General features: G+C 33.8%; 2 protein-coding genes across 2 annotated transcripts; both read left to right on the forward strand.

Annotated features, from left to right (window-relative positions):
* Positions 1 to 4,433: 4,433 nt before the first annotated feature.
* Positions 4,434 to 9,941, forward strand: LOC113778824 (WAT1-related protein At5g64700-like). Its single transcript, XM_027324326.1, has 7 exons — positions 4,434 to 4,619; positions 4,730 to 4,792; positions 4,961 to 5,077; positions 8,360 to 8,609; positions 8,985 to 9,143; positions 9,228 to 9,379; positions 9,694 to 9,941. Exons 1-7 carry the CDS (start codon positions 4,447 to 4,449, stop codon positions 9,890 to 9,892), a joined length of 1,113 nt encoding a protein of 370 aa, XP_027180127.1. The 5' UTR covers positions 4,434 to 4,446; the 3' UTR covers positions 9,893 to 9,941.
* An 8,404-nt stretch (positions 9,942 to 18,345) lies between these two features.
* LOC113778271 (WAT1-related protein At5g64700-like) lies at positions 18,346 to 23,365 on the forward strand. Its single transcript, XM_027323614.1, has 7 exons — positions 18,346 to 18,609; positions 18,727 to 18,789; positions 18,949 to 19,065; positions 21,491 to 21,740; positions 22,199 to 22,357; positions 22,617 to 22,768; positions 22,993 to 23,365. Exons 1-7 carry the CDS (start codon positions 18,437 to 18,439, stop codon positions 23,183 to 23,185), a joined length of 1,107 nt encoding a protein of 368 aa, XP_027179415.1. The 5' UTR covers positions 18,346 to 18,436; the 3' UTR covers positions 23,186 to 23,365.

Genomic DNA, 23,365 nt, shown 5'->3' on the forward strand with positions numbered 1-23,365 from the left:
ACACAAAAGAAAAAAAAAATAATGACGTTAGCTGGTTGAGGGTTATATATATAGGAATGCAATTATGGAATTTCAAACTAAATAGTATTCAATGCTTCAGATGGTTCATCTGGTATTGAGGTAGTAGTGGTGCGTCACGATGCGGACAATTTCATAGCTGGATTATCTAACTAGATCCCTGGTATTTTAGCTTCAAATATGATTGAAACTTATGCAGCAAAATTTGCCAAATTGCTAATTGAGTTGGGCATGTATTATGTTCTCGAAGGTGACACTCAAAACATGATTAAAATGATTCTGCAATTTGATGTTGACGATTAATTTAGCATGTGGAGTAGTGATTGATAATGCAACTTGAGCAGAATTTCACTAAGTGGGAAGCTACATGGATACCACAATCTTCAAATGGTGCAGCTCATAGTTTTACTAAGGATGCTGGTATTGTCATGGTTTGACTAATTTATGGAGACAATCATTTCGATCTTTTGTACCATCTGCACTTCAAGCGGATCTCCTTTCATCTTAATAAAATTTCATGTTTTTTTTATTTAAAAAAATGTATTCAAACCAAGTTAGTTGAATTGCACAATCATAGGCACCATAGAATACCGGAAAGATGAAAAATTTTATGTCATTTCGAAACAGTTACTTAGCAGGTCTAACTAAATTTCTTCCAGCAAAACAAACATCAAATGCGGTGGATGAGATTCAAGATATTTGAATTGCACTATTTTCACCAATAAACTACCGCTAATTGAACAAATAAGAGCCCAACAATCTTATTTAAATTGTGTTTAGTGTGAAAATTAGGCTTGCCAAATAATTAATTTTGACCGTCATAAAATTTTCCTATCTAGGGGCAACCATTTTCGAAGTCTCGTGGATTCTCATTGACTTCTGGCAAGGACCAATGAGGAGCAAAAATCCAATAAGGTAAAAGGTTATAATCTCTGTGCACATAGTCAGATAGCAAAAGTGAAATTGGCCCCAAGATTACACCATCGTGGCAATGTGAGATGAAAATGGCAATATGACTTCAATCACCAAAGTTGTTCAATTATTTGTGATGTTGGTCCTCAAAATAGATGTAACAACAGAAAGCGTTTCACTATTTTTATCCAACTGATTAATGATAGTACCCAAAATTGATGATGCAATTGATAGTACCAAAAGGGATTATAGAATTTTCTTAAATGATAAATACACCAACAATATAATTGTAAAGTCTCTCTTCATAGATTGGAATATTGGATAGAAAGGAATAAGGCGCACTATGAGAGTATAATTTGGCCGATTATTATTGTGTGTAAGAAGAAATTTGCAGCTATTCTCTTATTATTGATGGAAGATTAACTTTCAAGCTTAATATTGATGGAAGTTCAAAGGTAATCCTGAGCCAAGTGGAGAGGGTTGGCGTCCTACCAGATTCTCAGGGGAAAATACTATCGACTTTCTCTTGCTTGTTTGGTAACTTCAGTGGCCTTCAAGCTGAAGCTAAGGCAATTCTTTTTGGATTGCAACTATGTATATCCCACGGTCATTGTCACTCTAGTCTCGAATCGGATTCTCAAGTTCTAATCAGAATTTTAAAAGGTTCTTATGCTTGCCGATGGTCCATTCAAAGAGAAGTGGAGGAGACACATGCTTGATCACCATCACTTGGTCACTTCTTTCATTGCTTTCAAGAAGCAAATATGCCAGCTGATTTGCTAGTTAATGTTGGAGTTCTACAAGGTCATTCTACCATTGATAGGATGTAAATTATAGAGATTTTATATTGGTGTCGCAAGTAGTGAGACGAGCAATTGAAGGAATTGGGTGGAAAAGATGCAAAGAATTCAAAGTTCGAGGGCCGAATGGAGAATTCCAAAAAATTGCACCAGTGACTAGCACCGGTCATCACGCCGGACATCACCAAATTCTTGAATTTGAAGTTGCAAATCAATGACTGGTGCCGGTCATTGGACCACGCCGGTCATTGTCGGATATGTTTTGCATGCACTTTTCTTCCACTTCAAGAAACCTATTTCAAGGAGGATTCTATTGTAACTTTAGACAACTATAAATAGGAGTTATTTAGAACGTTTTTAGGAGGAGAAAATATTAGGAAAAACATTAGTTCATCCTTTTTACATCTTCTTTCTTGAGAGATCAAGAAGAAAGCGTGGAAGAATCAAAGGGGAAGATCAAGATGGGGATCAAAGCAAAGGAAATTGAGAAGTTTTCTTTATTTTTATCTTCTTATTTGTATCGTTTCTTTGAATTCTTGATTTTAATTATGAATATGTTGAACTAAATTGTTTCTAGGGTTAGGGTTTTGTGAAGGAGATTTGATTATTTATCATAGTTAAGTTGTTAACTTTTGTCTTGATTTATTTATCTTGATTTAATTACATGTTTATGTTTGGCCACTATAGAGATACTCTTAGGGTTTGTATTGAACTGAGAATGGATATACAACCATATACTAGATAAATAAACATACTTAACCTAGTCACGAGAATAGATTAGGGTTTGTATGATGTAATTATATCACCTAAGATTATAAAAGGTTTAATTAAATATTTATGATCTTGAAAGAGACATGAGATTTACTTAGGCACAACCTAGATGTTTCGAGAGATAATTTAAGGTCCTTGTGTGTGATATGTTCTTAGCATGTTAAGAAATTAACTAGATAATTAACTCAAACCCTGGATCAAAATCTAAAACCCTAGTCTTTTGCCAATCGGTTTCTCACCTATATCTTATTTGATTTGAGTATTTATTTAATTTCTCAAGTAGTGATTAAAACACCCTTTGAGGTTAAATTTTGTTATTTTTGTTAGAATAATTAAAGTAGAAAATTAACTCATCTCTGTGAATTTGACCCTGAAATACTCTGAATAATTTATTACTACGATCGACCCGTGTGCTTGTAGGAATTCATTGACTAACCATATACATCATTTGCTAGTCTCCAAAGACAAGCCCGTGGAGAGCTCAATATGGATCATCATGGATTCTCTTCCTTGCATAGATGTAGGCTTCAAGTTCAAAATCTTGCAAATTCTTGTAAACGAATAGCACTTCTACTTTAGTTTGGTATATTCATCGTACTTGTTCAGGAGGAGGTAAGATTTATGTCCTCCTCCTATTTTATTTTATATTATTAATTAATAAAATAACAAGACTGGAAGAAAAAACTATATAATTGTAAGAAAAATAATAACGTCAACAACCATACAATCATAAGGAAATCTCAACAATACAACAATCGCACAACCATACAATTGTAAAGAATTAGCAATAAATTCATTAAAATAATAAATCCAACCACTATACAATCGTATGGAAACCCCAACCACACCTGCACCAAGTCCCTTTTTACGATAGTAGCAGCCAACAGTGTCTATCATATCATGGCTCAGCATTATATGCAAGTTTTCTGCTATGTTTTGAAACTCAAATCGGACTGGCAGGTTCAACCGGTTGAATCAGGAATTGGGTAGGCATTCGATCCGAGTTGTCTTAAAAAACCGTGAAATAAAAACTCAGACAAATCCAGTCAAAATTGGGTGTGACCGGAAACTAGAAGAACCGCTTCAAATCGGGTTTTTTTTTCTATCTTTTCCTTTTTGCGTTTTTTATTTTCCTTTTTCGATTTTTTTTTAACTACTCTTAAATCTCTTCATATATCCTATCATAAATCTCTCTCAAACAACTCCAATGGAAGATCTAAGTTTAAAAAAAGGGATAAAACATTAAAAAAAGAAAGTAAAAAATTCACCTAGAAATATTTTATCAATTTTATGATTTGACCCCTAGAGTACTAGAAAACTATTATTACACCTAGAAACATTTTAGAACTTATAGCTATACCCTTAAATTCTTGTATTACTTTTCAAATAAGCCCTCCAATTTGGTTCTTAACTTGTTGAATATGCATTAAATTGTAAATTGCATAAATTGCTACTTAATTATACTACCTTATTTGTATTTTCTTGTAATGTGTCTTAAAAATATCAAACATGCATTGAACCTACATTTCTTAATATTAATATGTTTTTAGAAATTTTACATTATATATTAATTTTTAAAATTAAATATATATTTATGACATCATGATGATGTCATCCGATTTTGGATGGGTTCGACCGCAATCGAGTCCTTTGACCTCTGATCCCTGACATCTACCGAGTCGATGGTCAGTCCGAATTTCAAAACATTGGTTTTCTGTAGACAAGTTTGCACAACCTTTCCAATCCATACTTCTTTATACTTTTCTTCTATCACGTGTGAAAGCACATTTGGAGCTTTAAATTCATAAACTTCTATATAAAGATCTGATTTCTGTAAAATGGGAATCTGGCTCGTCGAGAAAGCCAAATTGAGGAATAATAGTTGAGTTCAAAACAAGAACAAGAGGCCAGTGCAGCTCAGTACATGACACAACCAAGTGAAAAAATGGAGGGCTACAAACCTTGTTTAGTTGCAGTGCTTATACAGGCATTCTATGCAGGCATGCATATGGTTTCCAAGGCTGCAATAAATGATGGTATGAAGACTTACATACTTGTCTTCTACAGGCAAGCTATTGCAGCAGTGTTCTTAGCGCCTATAGCCATCTTTCTTGAGTGGTATTAATCTGCTGAATCTTAGAATATCAATCTTTTTTCTGCCTTTTTTTTTTTCATGAAATCAATCTCTTTCTCAATACTCAAATATGTATATCTTGGTGAATTTTCAGGAAAACTGCGCCACCTCTAACCGTAACAGCATTCATCAAGATTTTTATGCTTTCACTCTTTGGGTAAGATGTTAGTAGTAATCTCTTAGCGACATATATTATGTATTTCTTGCCTTGAATGTGTTTTCATTGACTTCCTTTTGTTTAACTAATTAATCTTTTCCCCTTTAAAATCCTTGAATTTTATTGACGTTTTTCTAATTTTGAGGTCAGATGTACTTATATTTTCAGGATCACATTGAGCTGGAATTTGAACAATTTGGCTCTTGGATACACATCTGCACCGTTGGCTGCTGCCATTGGTAATACAATTCCAGTGATTACTTTCTTCCTCGCAGTGCTATTGAGGTAAAATAAGATTCATAGTTCAATCTGTGTCTATATCTAGAAGTGTTTTGTCCTCACTGTCACATTAAAGATTCGAATTTTCAAGAGAATGTGAGGAGGAGTGGAAGCTTAAAAAAATAAAGGTGTTTTATCCCTTTATATTGTCCTTGCTCCTTACCTAAATAGGGCTTCTAATTCCTTTAGGATTTCCAGCCATAGAGTAACTAAAAAGGCATGATTACAGTGACCAGTTAAATTGACTCACTAGGCACTACAGGTTACTTTTAGTTCATTAATTTATTAACACCAAATCAAATAGAATCAAGTACCCATGATAGTTATGAATAAAACTGATTCCTTGATGCAAATTCTTGATAAAGTTATTATACATCAGTGCTTGTTGGATCCACTGACTAAAGTTCTTTTTGTAAAGTAATCGCACTAACGAAAAAGTTTAATGATTAGAACATTACTAAATGGTTGTTACATCTATATTACTCGGACTCGGTTATCAAGTTTTTGTCGACGCAGCTAATTTAGTATAAAATGAAGAGTCGAATACGAGCACGGCAGGACAAAGTGAGAAGTTCAAATAACAGTTAGTGTTATATATCTACTGGCACCTTTTAAGATTTTCCACAATATCCCATTTTGCATCTCAAACTTTTACTTCTGGTATTCAGCATTTTAATTAGTTTTTAACACGACTATAATTGGCTCAGTTCCTCTGGATACAGTTTTCTTTTGTCTTCTACATTAATGAACAAAAGATTGATGTGAAATGATTTTCTAAACGTAGCTCAATACTGTCTTCACAATGTGGATTGGCGGGGAGGGGTCGAACATTTAGAGCAGCCCCCTGCCCCCTAAGATTAATGCAGTTTTGACTAGCCACAAGAAATAATTGAGTTCACGTTTGAATGAAATTAGTCTAAACTTTAGAGTTTGGGGTCGCAAGTGCCATGGCATAGCATACAACAAAGGATAACTGAGTTACATTAGCACAATTATGGTACGGTTCTTGGGAAAAAAGTACGGAGTGCTACTAGGTGTCATTCTCATGTGGTTTTACTTTTAACCCATTATTCACAAGATAAATAAAAGGATAGAGTGCATCACCATCTCCAATTTTTTCTAAAATCTCATTTAGTTGATTACACTATTTGTTTTCGTGTCAATTGATCAAATTATTCTTTTAATGTTATCAATTGGGTCATTAAACTTTAGAGTTTGGGGTCGCAAGTGCCATGGCATAGCATGCAACAAAGGATAACTGAGTTACATTAGCACAATTATGGTATGGTTCTTGGGGAAAAAGTATTGAGTGCTACTAGGTGTCGTTCTCATGTGGTTTTTACTTTGGGATAATTTCAGAAACCTCCCTTGAGGTTTCGGACAATTTCACTTAGCTCTCCCCAATTTTAGAAAATTATACTAACCTTTCTCGGTTCAATAAAATGACTACAATACTCTCTACTTAATAGATAATTTACTACATATGTGGGATACAAAAACCAAACCAAAAGTAAAAGAAAATATAAAAATTTGCAACAATTCGTCATCATCCGCAACTCTACTTTAATTAACAGCAGTCTTTTTCTCTTTCCCTCCTTTTTTTTACCTCTTATGATTCTCTCCTTCCTACCTATAACCCCACAGTCTCTTCCACCCATCAACTACACCTCTATACAAACCAACTCGAAGTGTTTATTTCTTGTCTATTTCTCTCTTTTCATGGTACTTAACTATCAGCTTTCTTGTTTATTTCTTCTCGTATTATAATTTGCATATATTAAAGAATCAAATTTTCCAAAATTACAAATTGAGGGAGCAAATGAAAATTTCATGGTCAAATTGGATGGAGATGATGAAGATGGTTGTGATAGAGAGGAAAAAAAATGAAATTAATGGGCTATGACTGGAAGAGAAAAAGGGATGACTCTGGGTTATGCTATTATGTTTATTACGTACTAGAATCTAATATCCTCATTTAGTTTCATTTTTGTTTGATTTATAAGTATTGGTGGTGGTTTGTTATAAAGATTAGTTTCTCTGTTCCTAACGCCATTGGAGTATGGGGTTGCTCTTTGCATAGACATCAATAGTGGTTGGTCAGGCCTTCTGTTCAAGGAAGGTGATATGCGATAGATGTTGGGTTCATAATTTGAGGTGTGAGATTAGCCAATAGACAAAATATAGTGTTGATTTAGGGCAGGAAGCTTTTGAGGGCATTTTAGTTGGTGGTTGTGGTTATGATTTATTTGTAAACTGATTCAGGTAGAGTTTGGGATTTTGATAATACCAAAATTTGGGGTTTAAGTTGGAGTGCGATTTTGTTAAAATTTGGAATTTTAGTGATACCAAAATTGATAGAATTTGGGAGTTAAATTGGAGTTTAATTAAACGGTTGATGAGATTATGGGTTTACAATTATCGTGAAAGCATAGCATATTTGGATAAAAGTGTTTGTTATTTTTTTTTGGTTAAATTGATCACTAAACCTTTTTTTCACTTTCTTTTGATGTTATGATATTGCATAAGGGTATTTTAGAATACTTAAGTATAATTGTAGCCTAATGGGTCTATAATGTTATTTAAATAGTAAAAGCAAGGAAAGTCAGTGTAATTTTCTAAAATTGGGGGGAGCTAAGTGAAATTGTTAGAAACCTCAAGGGAGGTTTCTGAAATTATCCCTTTTACTTTTAACCCATTATTCACAAGATAAATAAAAGGATAAAGTGCATCACCATCTCCAATTTTGTCTAAAATCTCATTTAGTTGATTACACTATTTGTTTTCGTGTCAATTGATCAAATTATTCTTTTAATGTTATCAATTGGGTCATTCCGTCTATTTTTTTCATATCTAATTTTCATCTTTTTTTGGGTCTATTTACTCGGTTAAAATAGATAGAATTTATAGCAACTGGGTGCAAAATACATTTGTTGGGGCATTTCAACACTTCATACACAAAATATATTATATTTGAGTAAATGAGACTTTAGAAAAGTTCAATGACAGTCGGCACACTTTAATAGAATAATTAAACTAAAAAAGAATAAGCAATTTAAATTTATGATCAAGGAAATAAAATTATATGAATAAACTGGTGCCGAATTTAACATGCCCAATACTAGTAAATTATTTATACAAATTTATCTACTTACATCGTAAACACATTTTCTTATCACCTTTTGATCCTATATACATCACATCAGAAAAGCACTACAGTATTTTTTTTTTAAAAAAAAATTATCCCAAATAACCTCTAATCCAAATACACTCATTGTTTAATCATTACAGAATGGAAAGTTTCAACCTGAAGACCATACCTGGAATTTCAAAGGTTGCAGGAATAGCACTATGCTTAGGAGGAGCAGCAACCATTGCCTTCTTCCATGGCCCCAATTTAAGACTATTGGTTCACCATCACTTGCTCAACAGTCACAGCCTAGAAAATCCGGGTCATGCTCCTGCTAGCACCACATGGGTCAAGGGTGTATTTCTAATGTTTCTTGCCTACATATTGTGGAGTTCGTGGATTGTATTCCAGGTAAAGCTTAATGACTTTGATGAAAGCAATTTTCCTCTGTTCATTCTTTTAGTTTCCTGATTAATGCACAGGAAAATGAAAGACTATAAATCAGCATTGATTTGATCAATTCTTGCGTGTATTTTCCTATACTTCCACACATATAAATTACTTCATTCTTCATGAATTGTTTTATAAATTGCTCGATTCATTTACAACCCTACACAAGAATGAGAATTTATCAGTGGAATTACCTGAATCCAATGACATAGTATTTGTGGGATAAGCTTACCTATTTGTTTACTACTTGTAGTGACAGTTTTACCTTTCTCGTCCTTCTAATTAACTAGAAGAAAGTGAATTAATAGCTAAGTACTGACATTGGATTGAAAACAGGGCGACCTATTGAAAAGCTATCCATCAAAACTCATTTCCACAACTCTTCAGAACTGCATGAGCACAATTGACTCATTTGTTGTTGCCATTTCTCTGGAAAGAGATCCTAATGAATGGAAGCTTGGATGGAATGTTAGACTCTTATCCGTTGCATACTGTGTAAGTTTAAATAATCAGTAAATTTTGTCACAACATTTAACACTTCTTTATATGATCATTTACAACAAAGATAATAATTGACAGGGAATTGTAATTAGTGGTATTACATTTTACTTGCAAGTTTGGGTTATTGAGCAGAAAGGGCCATTGTTTCTAGCCATATGGACTCCACTTGTTCTGGTGTTCACAATCTGTGTTTCAGCTGTCCTTTTTGGGGAGATAATCAGCCTAGGAACGTAAGTCACTTGTTTTTTTTTTCTTTTATTTTTTTTGTGAACGTTATACTCTAGTTAATTTTTTTAGTCTTGGAGGATTCAGTTTTCATTATATTTTTCAATAACTTCAATTGTGAAAAAGCACAAATTACATTGATAATTGAAAAAAAAAAAAACCCTTCTATTAGACATATAAAATGAAAATTGTGGATTTCTACGTCAAAAGGTCGAATGTCCACAAATTGATAACTTTTAGGAAACTACCCAATTCCCATAAACAATTTCTAAAGTTATAAACATTTACTCATGAAGAAAATTTTCCTGTTTAAAACCAGTGTTTTAGGAGCACTATTGCTGATTACGGGCCTCTACTGTGCGTTATCGGGCAAGAGTAAAGAGCAAAGCAAGGTACAAGGGAATTGCGCTTCAACTACTAATCACACACCAAAATCAGAGACTGCACGGCAGGATGAAATACCAGTGGGAAGAACAACAAAGCAATCATCAACTGAGAATTCTTGCTCCTCTGTTTGAATCCAAGGCGTGATCAAGCTCAAGCAAGCGTTTGTTAACTTTGTCTGAAACATGTTAGCTATCTAGTCTTATAGAAACTACTATCAATCCTGTTTAGATTGCATTAATAGAGTTTTCGAAGAAAAATTGCACTATAATAGTTTTTGATATGTGAAATAAAAAGATAGTTATAAAATGTATAAAAAAAAGTTCCAAAAATCCCAAAAATTTTGTCAAAAATAATCAATTCAAATATCTTGCCCCGAAAAAATGTGAAGAGGAGTTTTTTTTATCACGTAGATGCACTCAACTTCTTTATTTAGTCGGAATTGGACAATTGTTGCTGCTCCTTAATGACGTACTTCATTTTTTCCATAACAAATCTACAGTATATAAGCTGTATGTCTAATATCACAGGAATAATACATGATGGGCGGACGATTAAGCCAGTGACTGGGCTGAGTTTCCATACTTATATCCAGGATTACTCCTCCAGAGGCCCCAAAAATTTCTTCTTACTTGTCCAACTTTTGAGCCCAGAACTAAATTATCAAGACCATAACGTTAAACTGAGATTTAGCAAGCCGATTAAACGGCCTTTCAGGCCCATAGAATCAAACAAGCGGCGGTGTCCATAAAACTTAATATTTAAAGAGAACTAATATTTTATGTGAAAATAAAATGCACAAGATATTCTGGTTTAGACAACAATAAAATAAAGAATATTCCAAGATGGCATCACTTGTGGTGGTCATTTTTGTTTTCTGCTTATTCTTCTGATCCCCTTTTTTTCCTTGCCTTTTAATTCCATTTCAGATAAAGAGTTGAAAACTTTATTCCAAATATGATTCTGCAATGATATTATAACTTTATCAGAAGTAAAACTTAGTATTTCCACAACTCTTACTATAGTTTTAAAGTATGGTTTGACTTCATTTGTTGTCTGTTTTCTGTCTATTAAGACCAACATCATTCCACTATAGATGCCACTTTAAAAATGGTGGAAGAAATAATTTTACTTTACACATTATAATCTTCACTAAATGTATCTGTTTAGATAATTTAACTTTCTTTCAATTCCATCTTTTGCTAAGAAATCCAGCTCGTTTTACTTGAGGGCATGCATCATTTGGGGCTAAGTGACTTGAAGTTAAGAGGATTCATAAAGCTGCTGAAAGTTGAAATTTGAAAGGTGAAAAGTGAAAATTGAAGAAACTATTCAATTGCAAAATATTAATTCCGTCGGATTAATGAAGTTTCACGTTAATTTTCAATTTTTTTTTCAAAATAAAAAATTTGCTTATAGAGACTGAAACATTGAGAGACCAACCATCAAGTCTTTCTTTTCTAACATACACACACAGTATATATATATATATATATATATATATATACCCGTGCGTGCACACACACATACATACATATATATTAAGACTTAAAGCATGAAGTGTCTTTTTATTTTTTGGTTCTACGGAGGGCAAGCCTTACTTACCATTCCCCTTAGTACATAACACAATTTGGCTTCTTAGAAGGACCATATAGCTTAAATTTTGAGACTTGTAACTGTCTTATGAAATCTTTAAGACTACAAAAAAGATGTAACACTTGTCACAAATATGGTTTTTCCTCACCGGTACAAAGCGTGCAGCTTCCTTGCTTTGTAGTATTTGTCAAGAGAAAAGCATTGTAGCATTACATAAATTGTATCTTTACAAAAAAATAAAAGTTATGTTGAAAACTGAACCCTTGGAATCAGCTGGGAAATTGAGAATCCAATAAAGTATGAGATATGGTTATCGTTTCCGACCACTGTAGTTGCCGGCAACAATCCTTCATGAATGATTGATGATACTGCATGTTTTTAGGCCCACTATTTTGTTCAAGTGGACGTAGGCAATTCTGATGTTAAAGTCATATCCAACTAAGATATGCTTTTAGCTTTCTTTCTTCTATCAGTTTGGCAAATTTCGTGATAGTTTGATGTCATAAAAGGTTCCACTTATTTCACGTAGCAATAAATTTGTGGGACATCAATTTTAGGGCATAATAGGTTTGTTTTTACACATTCGGAGACTGCCAAGTTTGTACTTGAAAGTAGGACCCTAACCTTTGATATCATTAGGAAGGTTGAATTCACATTTTTTTTTTACCCTTCAAATGGTATCTTTCACAAACTGATCCAAATAAATTTGTTGCCACAAAACACATTTATCATGATTGTCCAAAATCACTTTCTGGGAAGATCGTACGTACTTCCTGTCAATTTAATTAGAGCATGTGAAAGTTTGCCATAATTTCCGCGAATGGCATATTTCTTTGCTTTATATTGAACAACAATAAACCTGCCTGGCCTTCTAGTGATAATAATTGACGGGGACATGTTTGAAAGTACATGAGAGTTATCAACATCTATTGCCTTTAAAGCTGTAACATAACTATCGAGCTATGGCCTCATGGAAGTTTCTTGAAAAAGCATTCAATTGAATTTCATTTTGTAATGTAAGCAAAAAAAATAAAAGAAATGAAATGCACATTGGAAAATAGTGAATTTCATTTTCAGAACAGACGCGCAATTTTCTTTTGGGATGAAGAGTAGTTTTCTCAGTGTTGGTTTCCATTTAACAGCTTATGAATCATCATGCAAATTATTGATGCCGTCTCCATCAAAAATCAAGAGAAGATCTTGTGTTTCAGTTTAAGTTGAACACAAATTTTCATTACTTTTGATGCATAATTAGTCCATGTTTGAACCCAAGTGTAACGCTTTATTGATTGGTCAATAAGTTTTCAATTTCGCCCAATACAAAAGAGATTTGATAGTTCTTATCCAAAAAAAAAAAAACGTTGATAGTTAATACCATATTCAATTTGTGATATGTAACCATCTCCTTTGTTTCTTTTTCATTTTTTCTTCTTCTGAGGTCACTATGTCTTCTTTATCATGCAAGAATGTTTTGGTAATAAAGAAAGATGGAAGACCAAGCTTATTCTGAAGGAACTAAGGCAATTTAACGAATCCATTGCAGTTTCTTGAAAAACCATTCAACTGAATTTAGTTTTGTAATGTACGTAAAAATCATGAAGTTCGCATTAATATGCTGATATTCATTTCCAGATGGACGGCACCGTCTTCTTTTGGGACGCAAGGTTGTTTTCGTAGCAATGTTCTGCGTTTAATAGCTTTCAATGATCATGCAAAAGATTGATGCTTCACCATCAACAATAAAGAGGAATTGTCGTGCTTCAGTTTAATTTGATCTCGAAGTTCGATTGCTTTCGGTTCCAATTTAGTCAGCTTTGAACTCCTGTGTAAAGCCATACTGATTGATCAATAAAGCTCTCAATTTTGCCCAATAAAAACAAAGGCTCTGTATGGATTAGATATTTTTGAAAATGTTTTTTACAAATTTTACTATAATGATGTCTATTAAAAACTTTCTACTGCAGATGGTTCTTGGAGATGTATTTTGGAGTGTTTTTAAAATTTAAAATTTTAGTGGAGTATTTTTTTAAGAATTAACTTTTTATGCACTGACAGTGTAGTTATTTATTTTACACTAATAGCTTGGGATGTATGTTACATGCACATGATTTGAAATTTAAATTTTAATTCATATTATGCGATATGATCTAAATCTATTTGTGTAAAAAAAAAATTATACATTGATAGCATATTAAAAAGTTATCCCTTTTTTTAAAGTTTATAAAAAATTCCCTACCACCCACCACTCCTCCCCTTGTCCCTCCTCCACTGGCACCATCCCTTCCTCTCCTCCGCTGCCACAACACCCTCCTCTCTCCTCCCTCTCCCTCTTCCTCTTCCTCTTCTTCCCGTCCCCCTTTCCCCACAAGTCCTTCCCCCCTCCCCCCTACTTTCCCGATCTAGTCGCAGGTCCCTTCCCCTTCCTTACGACCTCCCTCTCCCTCATTTCGTGACGTGATCGCAACCTATAACGCAAAATTACCTATGATACCATATTTAGTTTTATGGTTTTTCTCTCATCAACAGTTGGATTCTGTCATTTGGACTCTTTGGGGAATGCCATACCAATTTTATTTGCTGGAAAAGTTTCTCTTCTCCTCCTCTCTAAAGCCCATCCAACCAAAACTTCATCAACTTTTTTTTTTTGTTAAATCAACTCTCCCATGGGTGAAAGACCACACAATTTGGTCTTTTCTCATAGGAGGGAGCTCTCTTTCTAGTTTTATTATTATTTTTTTTGTCTGAATGTATTGTCTTCTAAAGTTTTCTAGTGAGAGATTCTTTTTTCTAAATTTTTTCAGTGAGAGTTTTAGGGATCAATTTGTATTTATTTCTTTCTCATTTTCTCTTCCTGAGAGTTTGAGGTCACTATTTCTCGTTTATCATACAAGAAGGCTTTGGTAAGAAAGAAAATTTAGAGCAAGCTTATTAACGAGTGCCCCTAGCTAGAAAATCCATATTTCAAACAAGCTGCTTGATGCTATATATCAATAACATGTGAATAAGCTTCTATAATTTTGTTACTACGGCAACAAACCAACCTAATTATTGTGCTATTGATAAGAGTTGTTTTTGTCGCTGCGTTAGTGGTTTAATCCAAATTATAGTAGGTTTATTGGTTGATTATACACAAACCGGGTTGATTACGAATAGAGATGGGCATTTGGGACCCCACAATTTTCATTTTAAACTTTTATTGCCTAATTATCCAACTCAATTACATCCAAGAACAAACTTGTGAGAAATGGGAATTTTTAAGGTCTTGTTGACTAGAAATGGGGCAGTCTGAGCAAAGTCCCGTTTCCCCTCTCAAGTTGCACCACGGCCCCACACTAATTTCGCGAGGAATCCGACATCTCACAAGTTGTGTCTCATACAATTTCGCACAAATTTGTCCCTCATGTAAATGAGTAGAATTTCGCTGTAAATCATATTTTAGATATTCAAAAGTTGAAGTTTGGTGCAAATAAATTGTGTTTGCGAGTAAATAAGTGGGATTCGATTGTAAATCAGGTACAGTTATGTTGTCATCATTTGGCATAAATATTTTCAATCATGGTGTAAAATAATATTAAATTACCATTTCACCCCAAAAATGGAACTTGTGAGGCCTCCTCACCTCCTTCTCTGAGAGGGCTTTAGGTGCCTACTTTTCATTAACTTCTTTTCACAAAAAAGCTCATTAAATTTATAGAAATATGTAGCAATGGCCCACTTGCATATACTTACCTACAATGTCATTAAGTACTAATTAAGCATCCTTAATACTTTGTAATTCAAGAAATAGCAAAGTTTTCTTTACCAAAATGCAACAAACTTCTTCATTTTGGAGCTCAAAAACAACAACAATCAACAAAGAAAGCATTTTATCTAAAGGAATAGATGTGTGGGGGAAGAGATGTTTCCCTTTTCCCCCTCCCCGCCCCATATTCCCCGCCCCATTTGCCTCCAAGGAGGATGCCCCTCCATGCACCTATGCCCATCTCCATTAATGTTAATCACATGCCTAACACCTAACATCAAAAGAAAATGCGTGTTCATGAATAAAAAAAAAGTGACAACCCTATTAATATTTGAAAATTTCCACATCATTTAATCTATTAAGTTTAAAGAAAAAAGAAAAAAACAAAGGAGGAGAGAGAGAGAGAGAGAACTATCGATACATACATATATATATATATACACACACACACACACCATTATTGGGTGTGCAGGGCTCATTGCTCCAACTTTCCTTGGCTTTTTAATTTATCTTTTCCAAGGACACTTTTGCAGATGAAGCATCCGTGCAAGATAATTTCTAGTGCTGCCAGTTAGTCAGATTCCATCACTGCATGTTTTACTCTTTTACAAAAGATTAATTAGAGTCCAATTACTTGGTACTTGGGATTTTAATCTTAATATATAATCGGGTTTAAGTTTGTACGATGCTCATAATTTATTTACTGCAAAAATCAAATTCGACCCTATGCTTCTATAAAAGAGTAGTATGAGATTAATTTAGAGCTCTATTAATACTAATTCGATTATTCTCCTCCATTAACAAAACAGGTTGAAAGTGTCGTTCCAGATTAAGATTCAGTGCCTTAGAACTTTTCATGAATCAATGATTTTAAATGACAGGATTTGATATATCTAGTCAATGCATATGATTGAAAAGTAATTGTGCCAAATCTTTCTGATTCCTTAGAACATCTCAATTTAATTAATCACAATTGGAGATAACTTTAGTCTAAAACACTCTACTACATTCCAAAATGGGCGAATATCTACGACCAGCAGAAGCAAAAATTCAGCAAGAAGCTTTGACTACATCTAGCAATGCAATTGATTTCAAGAGAGTCATTTGACAATAATGACTTCTGCTCCACATTTTTCAGATTGTATTATAAAACAAAACAAGAAAGCGTAAACGTTTTAGTGGAAAACCGTCCACTTAGAATTTTAAGTATTTAAGGTACAACATCTCTGCTGCCTTTACTTAAATTAGAGGCTAAGGCTTTATGCCCCTCCCTTGTGTGCTCTTGCTTAATTTATGTAATTAAAAGGATCTTATTTAAATTTCAAAAAAGAAAAAAGAAAGATGGAATAGAAAATCCAGGAAAATGGGGCCTTTTTAGTTCCAATTCTATTCAATTGTGTAAACTGATCGAATTTCACTATAAATTGATATAATTTTGGTATAAATATGAGTTATAACTGAGTTGGTGTAAAATTCATGATTACTCAATAAATATATTAGTATACATTGAAATTGTATCGGTTTATACAATTGGACAGAACTCAACTGGGGAGACCCAAATCCAAAATCCAATAAGTGCGTCCTTTTCCTTGGAGGAAATTCTTTACTCCAAAAAAGGATTAAATAAATAAGAGAAAAAAGGAGAAAACTTCATATCCCCTATACAAGCTAATTAACCGCAACATGAATAAGATCAAAGGCTTATTCACTTTTCAGCTAATTGTAACTTTAATGTCATAGTATAGCACTTCATATGAATCAAGCTAACCATATTCAAGTTATTATGTTACTATAAAATTTGAACATAATTTAGAACTTTGTACACATCCTTGCCGAAGAAGTTTTGATCTAATAACTAAGTTTGAGACCCAACAATTAGAGGTTATCGGTTCAAATCCCCCCTTCCCGCTTCTTTAGTCTCATCTCTTTTCCATTGTACAAAAAAAACTTAGTTCACTTCCTCTCTCTTCCCCCGCTAACTCAAACCTAAGAGTATTGAGAAAAGTGTAATTATTTCGAATCAAAAGATCAGGATAAAGATTTAGGAATAAAAGTGATCAACAAGAAAAAACAAATCCAGTCAATTGTAACTACAGCAGGAGGGCTAACGTGAGCACGTAGCAAGTAGTAAATAATTTTTGCTTTTTCGACTTGCATCATGATATAAGCTTGGGACTAGTGGGGCTATCTTGTCAAGTTCCCAAAACATGGTCACACCATTTTGTTTTGAATCAATTTCATCACCATATATCCTGCAGAAGATTTTTCTTACCAATGAAGCATGTCCAACAATAGCAGTATGAAATATATATAATATGCAATAGTGTCTTAATGCTAACATGAGATTTGTTTCTTTAATTTGATTGACATGTCTGTCGATTAAAAAACTGATATCATGTTGGAAGAGTCCTTTAATGTGGTAGTAGCTTGGAGAAATGGGACATGCACAGTGTAAAAACAGGATTCAGGCAATTTAACCTTTACTTTTTGTAGATCATGCATCATGTTCATTGCATAAAATATTTGATAGAGGAGAACCACCTGAAAATATGTTGGAATTATAGAATATTTGTTCCTTGGAATCCAATTAAACAAACAAGAAGCATCTATATATGAGTATGCGTGTGGAATAGGTGAATTAAAGCAACAATAAAAGATTATATATTTCTTAGCAGGAAATGTAAGTCTAGCATGGGAATGCAGTTGTAAAATTCTCGTTTGTTCTTAATACATTTCAGCTTAAACATGATTCACGCACAAAAACAGCTCTTGAGTTGCAAAATATTGTGATGTTAGTGCTGAACTTGAAGAACTTATCCAATAAATTTGAAAAAGAAAAGACTAGACATCAAGCAGGTATGATGACCCATTCCAGGTAAACTCAGGTTAACCAGCAAATTTTAATCATGTACCAATTGTGAAAGATATGTAAAAGTTCATTGTGTCCGAGTAAGCAAACATTATAAGAAACAGGGTCATGAATCCTTCTTACGGGACCCTTGGAAAAGGGCTGTCAAGTTTACCTCGTAACTACTAATTATGGAAATTATTGTCGATTAAGGTAATTTAATATAGAAGCATTAGCAAAGGCATTTTTACTACTTTTTAGACTGTTTGGGTGGCCCCTCGGAGTCCAAGCAAAGCAGCTTACTCACCACAGGCCTACCAATAGTATGGCCACAAGCCGCTCTCCACTTCTATATAAACCTCTTATTTCACCTGCAAATGGAACATGATTCATCAAAAGATCACAGCAAAAGAATTGAGTGAAAACTCAACAGAAGAAGAAACCAATCATTGATTTCAACTCTCAAACCATCATACTATAAGCCCTTACATAATGGAAGGCAAGAAACCTTATTTAGCTGTTGTGATCATACACATATTGTACACTGGCATGTTCTTGCTTTCCAAGGCCGCATTAGATGGTGGTATGAGTACATATGTGTTCGTCTTCTACAGACAAGCTACTGCAACAATCTTCTTAGCTCCCATAGCTTTCTTCCTCGAATGGTTTGGATCTAAATTCTCCATCTTTATAAACTAGCCCTCTTTACTTTCGAAGTTTAAAGAAATTTGAAATAACCATAGCAACTTTCATGTCCATTTTTTGCTTTGATGAACTTGTAGGAAAACTGCACCACCACTATCTTTTGGGACATTTATCAAGATTTTTATGCTTTCCCTATTTGGGTAAGTCCATTTTGTGAAGGCCATTTGATTCTTCTTACTGGTCAAGAACCCTGAGTTTCTCCTTTTTTTCCTTTTTTTTTTAGTTTTTTTTTAATAATTTCCTCGATTCTTAACGTACATTAATTGATGAAATTCATGTCGATCTGCTGTATAACTCAGGATCACAATGAGCTTGGATGTCAATACTCTGGCTCTTAAGTACACATCTGCATCACTGGCTGCTGCAACTACGAATACACTTCCAGTTATTACTTTTTTCCTCGCACTTCTATGCAGGTAAAAGATTACAACAACATGAACAAAAAGAAGTATTTGATGATCTCATTGCTTTAAAGGGGTTTGTTGTTTGAAAGATTCATGTAGCAATTAAGCATGATTGGAAATTCATGGTCATGGCTTAATCCTAGGAATTAAAAGTAGTATCATTAGGTCTGACTAAATGTTTGATTCCTGATCTATGAAAATAATCTAAAATAAGGTAGAATAAATACCCTTAGTATTTTATGCACTAAAAAGTGATCCCGTGATGGAATTATGCATAATGCTTCATTTTATTATTTGGATGGAATTGTGAATGCTGGAAAGTGTAAGAAATATAGCCCACTTTAAGTCTTTCAAAATATGCATGCTTAAAGTTATTGACAGATACTACTATGTGCTTGACAATTCTAATACAGCTGCGTTGAAAAAGAAAATTTAAAATTTAAGACTTTTGAATAATAGGCCTTTTAGTTATTTGTTGTACTATCCGGATCAAGGCTTCTGGTGACAGCGCAATACAGTGTGGAGAATAGTACAACAGATATAGATGCTAACATAGCAAATCTAGATACTGATATAAAACACAATAAATTTTTTATACCTCCAATTTTAAGGTATCAAAAAAATTTGTTGTGTTTTGTATTAATATCTACATTTGCTATGTTAATATCTACATTGATTGTATTAGTGTCTACATTGTACCGTATTGTCACCAATGGTGACGATCCCTGATCCCTGATCCCTACCACCTCTAGTATTCTTGCCAAACTTTTGCCTAAAGGCAGCGAACAGGCAAAGGGTTTTGCAATCACAAAACTTTTCAGGTTAGTCTGTGGCTTATCAGAACTGATAAATGAGATAGGTAAATATTAGAATTTTTTTATGAAAAATCTTTCCACATCTTGATTCTAAAGGATGCTACTGTTTTACCCTGTGCCTTAAATTCTGTAAATGCATAGCATAGTCAGCCATGTGAATTAGAAACTTGAACATTGGGAAAAAGAAAAATCACAGTACTTTCTTTATTGACAATTCAACTTGTCACTGTGGTTTCTTCTTTTCACTTCAGGCCCACAAATGTAATCCTACTTTAGAAAGATAAGACATATAGCATGATTTAAGACATAAGAAATTTATGAAAAAGATGTTTCCCAAACCGAATTCAATTGGAGAGGACAATCGCCAAATAACCAAAAAATTAAGTAAAAAAAGTTAAATAGCATATTCCTGCATGGACAATCTCCATTATCTTCTCCACTGGCCCCTGAAAACATAAAAGTGAAAAAGTTATATAGCATATTCCTGCATGTTTATGTTTAATAATTAAACCCCACAAATTCAACAGTTGATACCCTTGATCCTTTTGACAATTTTTAAATCTTTTTTTCCCTCAAGATGCTGAGGTACTTTGTTTGAGTACATAACAAATTTACACACTTTTTTTTTCCTTTGAAAATTGGATTTTCTGAGTGGCTAAATAACTATCAAATACAAGTAAAAATTACTGAAATTTTGAAATAGAAGACACTAGTTTCATAAGCACATCCATCTAGATATTTCTACTTTCTTTTCGCTCTCCCTTTCTTTATTTTCTTTCATCTCTGACGTGAAATAAATTACTCAACCTCCTTTTACATGAAAAAAGGGAAGTGGAATTCATTATAGCTATTCAGTTCAAAAAGTATTTCACTCAATCAAATCAAAGTAGGGCACGAGTTGGATAGAGATAACAGAAATGTCATCCTCTTGAAATTATCGCCTAACATGTTTTTTTTTGTAGAAATTATCGCCTAACATTGATTTCGGTAACTATCGAATCAATGAAATTGTGTTCAATAATTTATAGTAGGCCCTTGATATGATATTCATGCGGACTGTCATATTCAGAACTACTTAATCAAATTGAGGGAGGGTTCTAATCTTATTCAAAACATATGTCATATGCTTATCTATTTAACGTGTAGAGGTTCGCACCATAGAAGCAATTCCCTCCATTCATGAGTGTTCATATAGTGGGATGAACACAAACATAAAGTTAAGATTTGGCAATCCTTGTGATTAGCCCTAAATTCAATACACTAGATAAATATCCTCCAACTCAAACTGAAATCAAGAGGGTTAATTAACGGTCGAAACTCTAACTAGTGATTAGAGAGTCAAACGTAAAAGTTGAAAATCCCACTTTAATTTTTGTTGATATCCCTCCTAAAATATCGAGAATGTTGAATTTTGTATTAAAAATCAAAATCCATCTTCATGGAAATGTAATGAACATTTATGGTACGTGCATAATTTTTTGGATTGTAATGTAAAGTCTTGTGTCCACTATTGCCCTGATTCCTAAGACATGTTTATGATCGGTGACCTGAATTTATTTAACTTGTGTGGCAAATTATATAATTTGGCTTCAAATACAGTTCATATTTTTAAACTCGTGCAGAATGGAAAGTGTAAAGCTGAAGACTATTCCTGGAATTGTTAAAGTTGCTGGAATAGCAATTTGCTTAGGAGGAGCAGCAACCATTGCCTTCTTTAAGGGCCCTTACTTGAGATTATTGGTCCACCACCACTTATTCAATAGCCACAGCCAGGAAAACCAGGGACAAGTCCCTTCTAGCACCACCTGGATAAAGGGCGTATTTCTGATGGTTCTTTCCAATGTATTTTGGAGCATGTGGCTTGTATTTCAGGTAAAAAGTAATATCCCTCATAAATCATTCACCCTTTAATGTTTTCAATGATTCTTACTTCGCATAATTAATGTTAATTTTAGACACTTTGTACTCTAAAATAACCAATTACGGTCACATTTTGGATAATTTGCATCCTAAAGCATTCAACTCATTCCAAACTCCCATTGTTCATGAGCTATTGATGAAATAATACAAACTATATGCATCGATTGAATCATAACACCGGTCCTTGGAAATCGTTATGAATCCTTGAAAATCTAACTCCATGAAAGACCATGTATATAGAAGGGGAAATGCTTTAGCATCATCAAGATTAGCAGGAGTATGGTCCAATTATTCAGCAATCATAGACAGTAAAGTTCGCAGAAAGTCATATGCACATTCATTGTTTATTTATTGCGAGATTGCAGCCGGTATGGATGTATATATCATGTCATATCTTTGATTGGAAACAGGGCCTAATTCTGAAAAGCTACCCTTCAAAGCTTCTCTGCACAGCCCTTCAATGCTTCCTCAGCACCATTCAGTCATTCATTATCGCTATCGCTTTGGTAAGAGATCCAAATGAATGGAAGCTTGGATGGAATGTCAGACTGATATCCGTTGCATACTGTGTAAGCCTCAGCAATTAGAAATGTTTGGATCTTTTTCTTCTTCTTTTTTACGCAATCAGTATAAAAAAGTTCTTTATATGAGTTGATTTAGATACACGACAGATAATCTTTATTCAATCTTGAAACTCTCTTTTGCTACGTGTGTTACGCATCTAAACATGCCCAAATAAAGACATATTCATACTGTCAATATAGAAAAAAAATTAACCCAAAATGTTTTAGATGATTATAAGTTTAATTAACAAGAACATGTGAACAGGGAATTGTGGTTACTGGGGTAACCTTTTACTTGCAAGCTTGGGTCATTGAGAAGAAAGGGCCAGTATTTCTGGCCGTTACAACTCCACTGGTGCTGGTATTTACAATTTGTTCCTCAGCAGTCCTCTTGGGGGAGATTATCAGCTTAGGAAGGTAATTTACTTAAACTGCTCTGATTTTTAATATGAATTTAAATTTCTTAGTTTTTTTTCTTATGAAATTCAACGGTCACATTTCTCTGAATTTGATGAAATTCCTGTGGCTAAGGGATGAATGTCTAAATATTTCAGGATCATATTATTGCATATTCCAGCAAAATGATGACCTCCTGCTAATCATTTTTATTAACTTGCGAGTAAAATCTACATTTTTTCCAGTGTTCTTGGAGGATTATTGCTGGTTCTTGGGCTTTACTGCGTGTTATGGGGAAAGACTAAGGAGCAAAGGAAGGAAAATGAGAATTGGGCTTCAGATTCCACACAAAAACCATATACTACAGCAAAGGATGAAAGGCCACAGGGAACCACTCCCAATCAATTGTATGCTGAGAATCCTTGCTCCTGGGTTTGATTGCAGTTTGCAAGGCCAATCATAGTACGAATTGGTTACGGCTGAGAAGACAAGTCAACTTACTCCAGAGCAAGTTCTTGCCAAAGAAATATAAAAATTTTTCCAGAGGATATTCTTGCTTTATAGGAGATTAATTATTTGTATACCTCGAACAATTATTTTCAAGGGTTAGTAGCCTGG

The sequence above is a fragment of the Coffea eugenioides genome, chromosome 7, assembly GCF_003713205.1.
Source record: "Coffea eugenioides isolate CCC68of chromosome 7, Ceug_1.0, whole genome shotgun sequence".
NCBI lineage: Eukaryota > Viridiplantae > Streptophyta > Magnoliopsida > Gentianales > Rubiaceae > Coffea > Coffea eugenioides.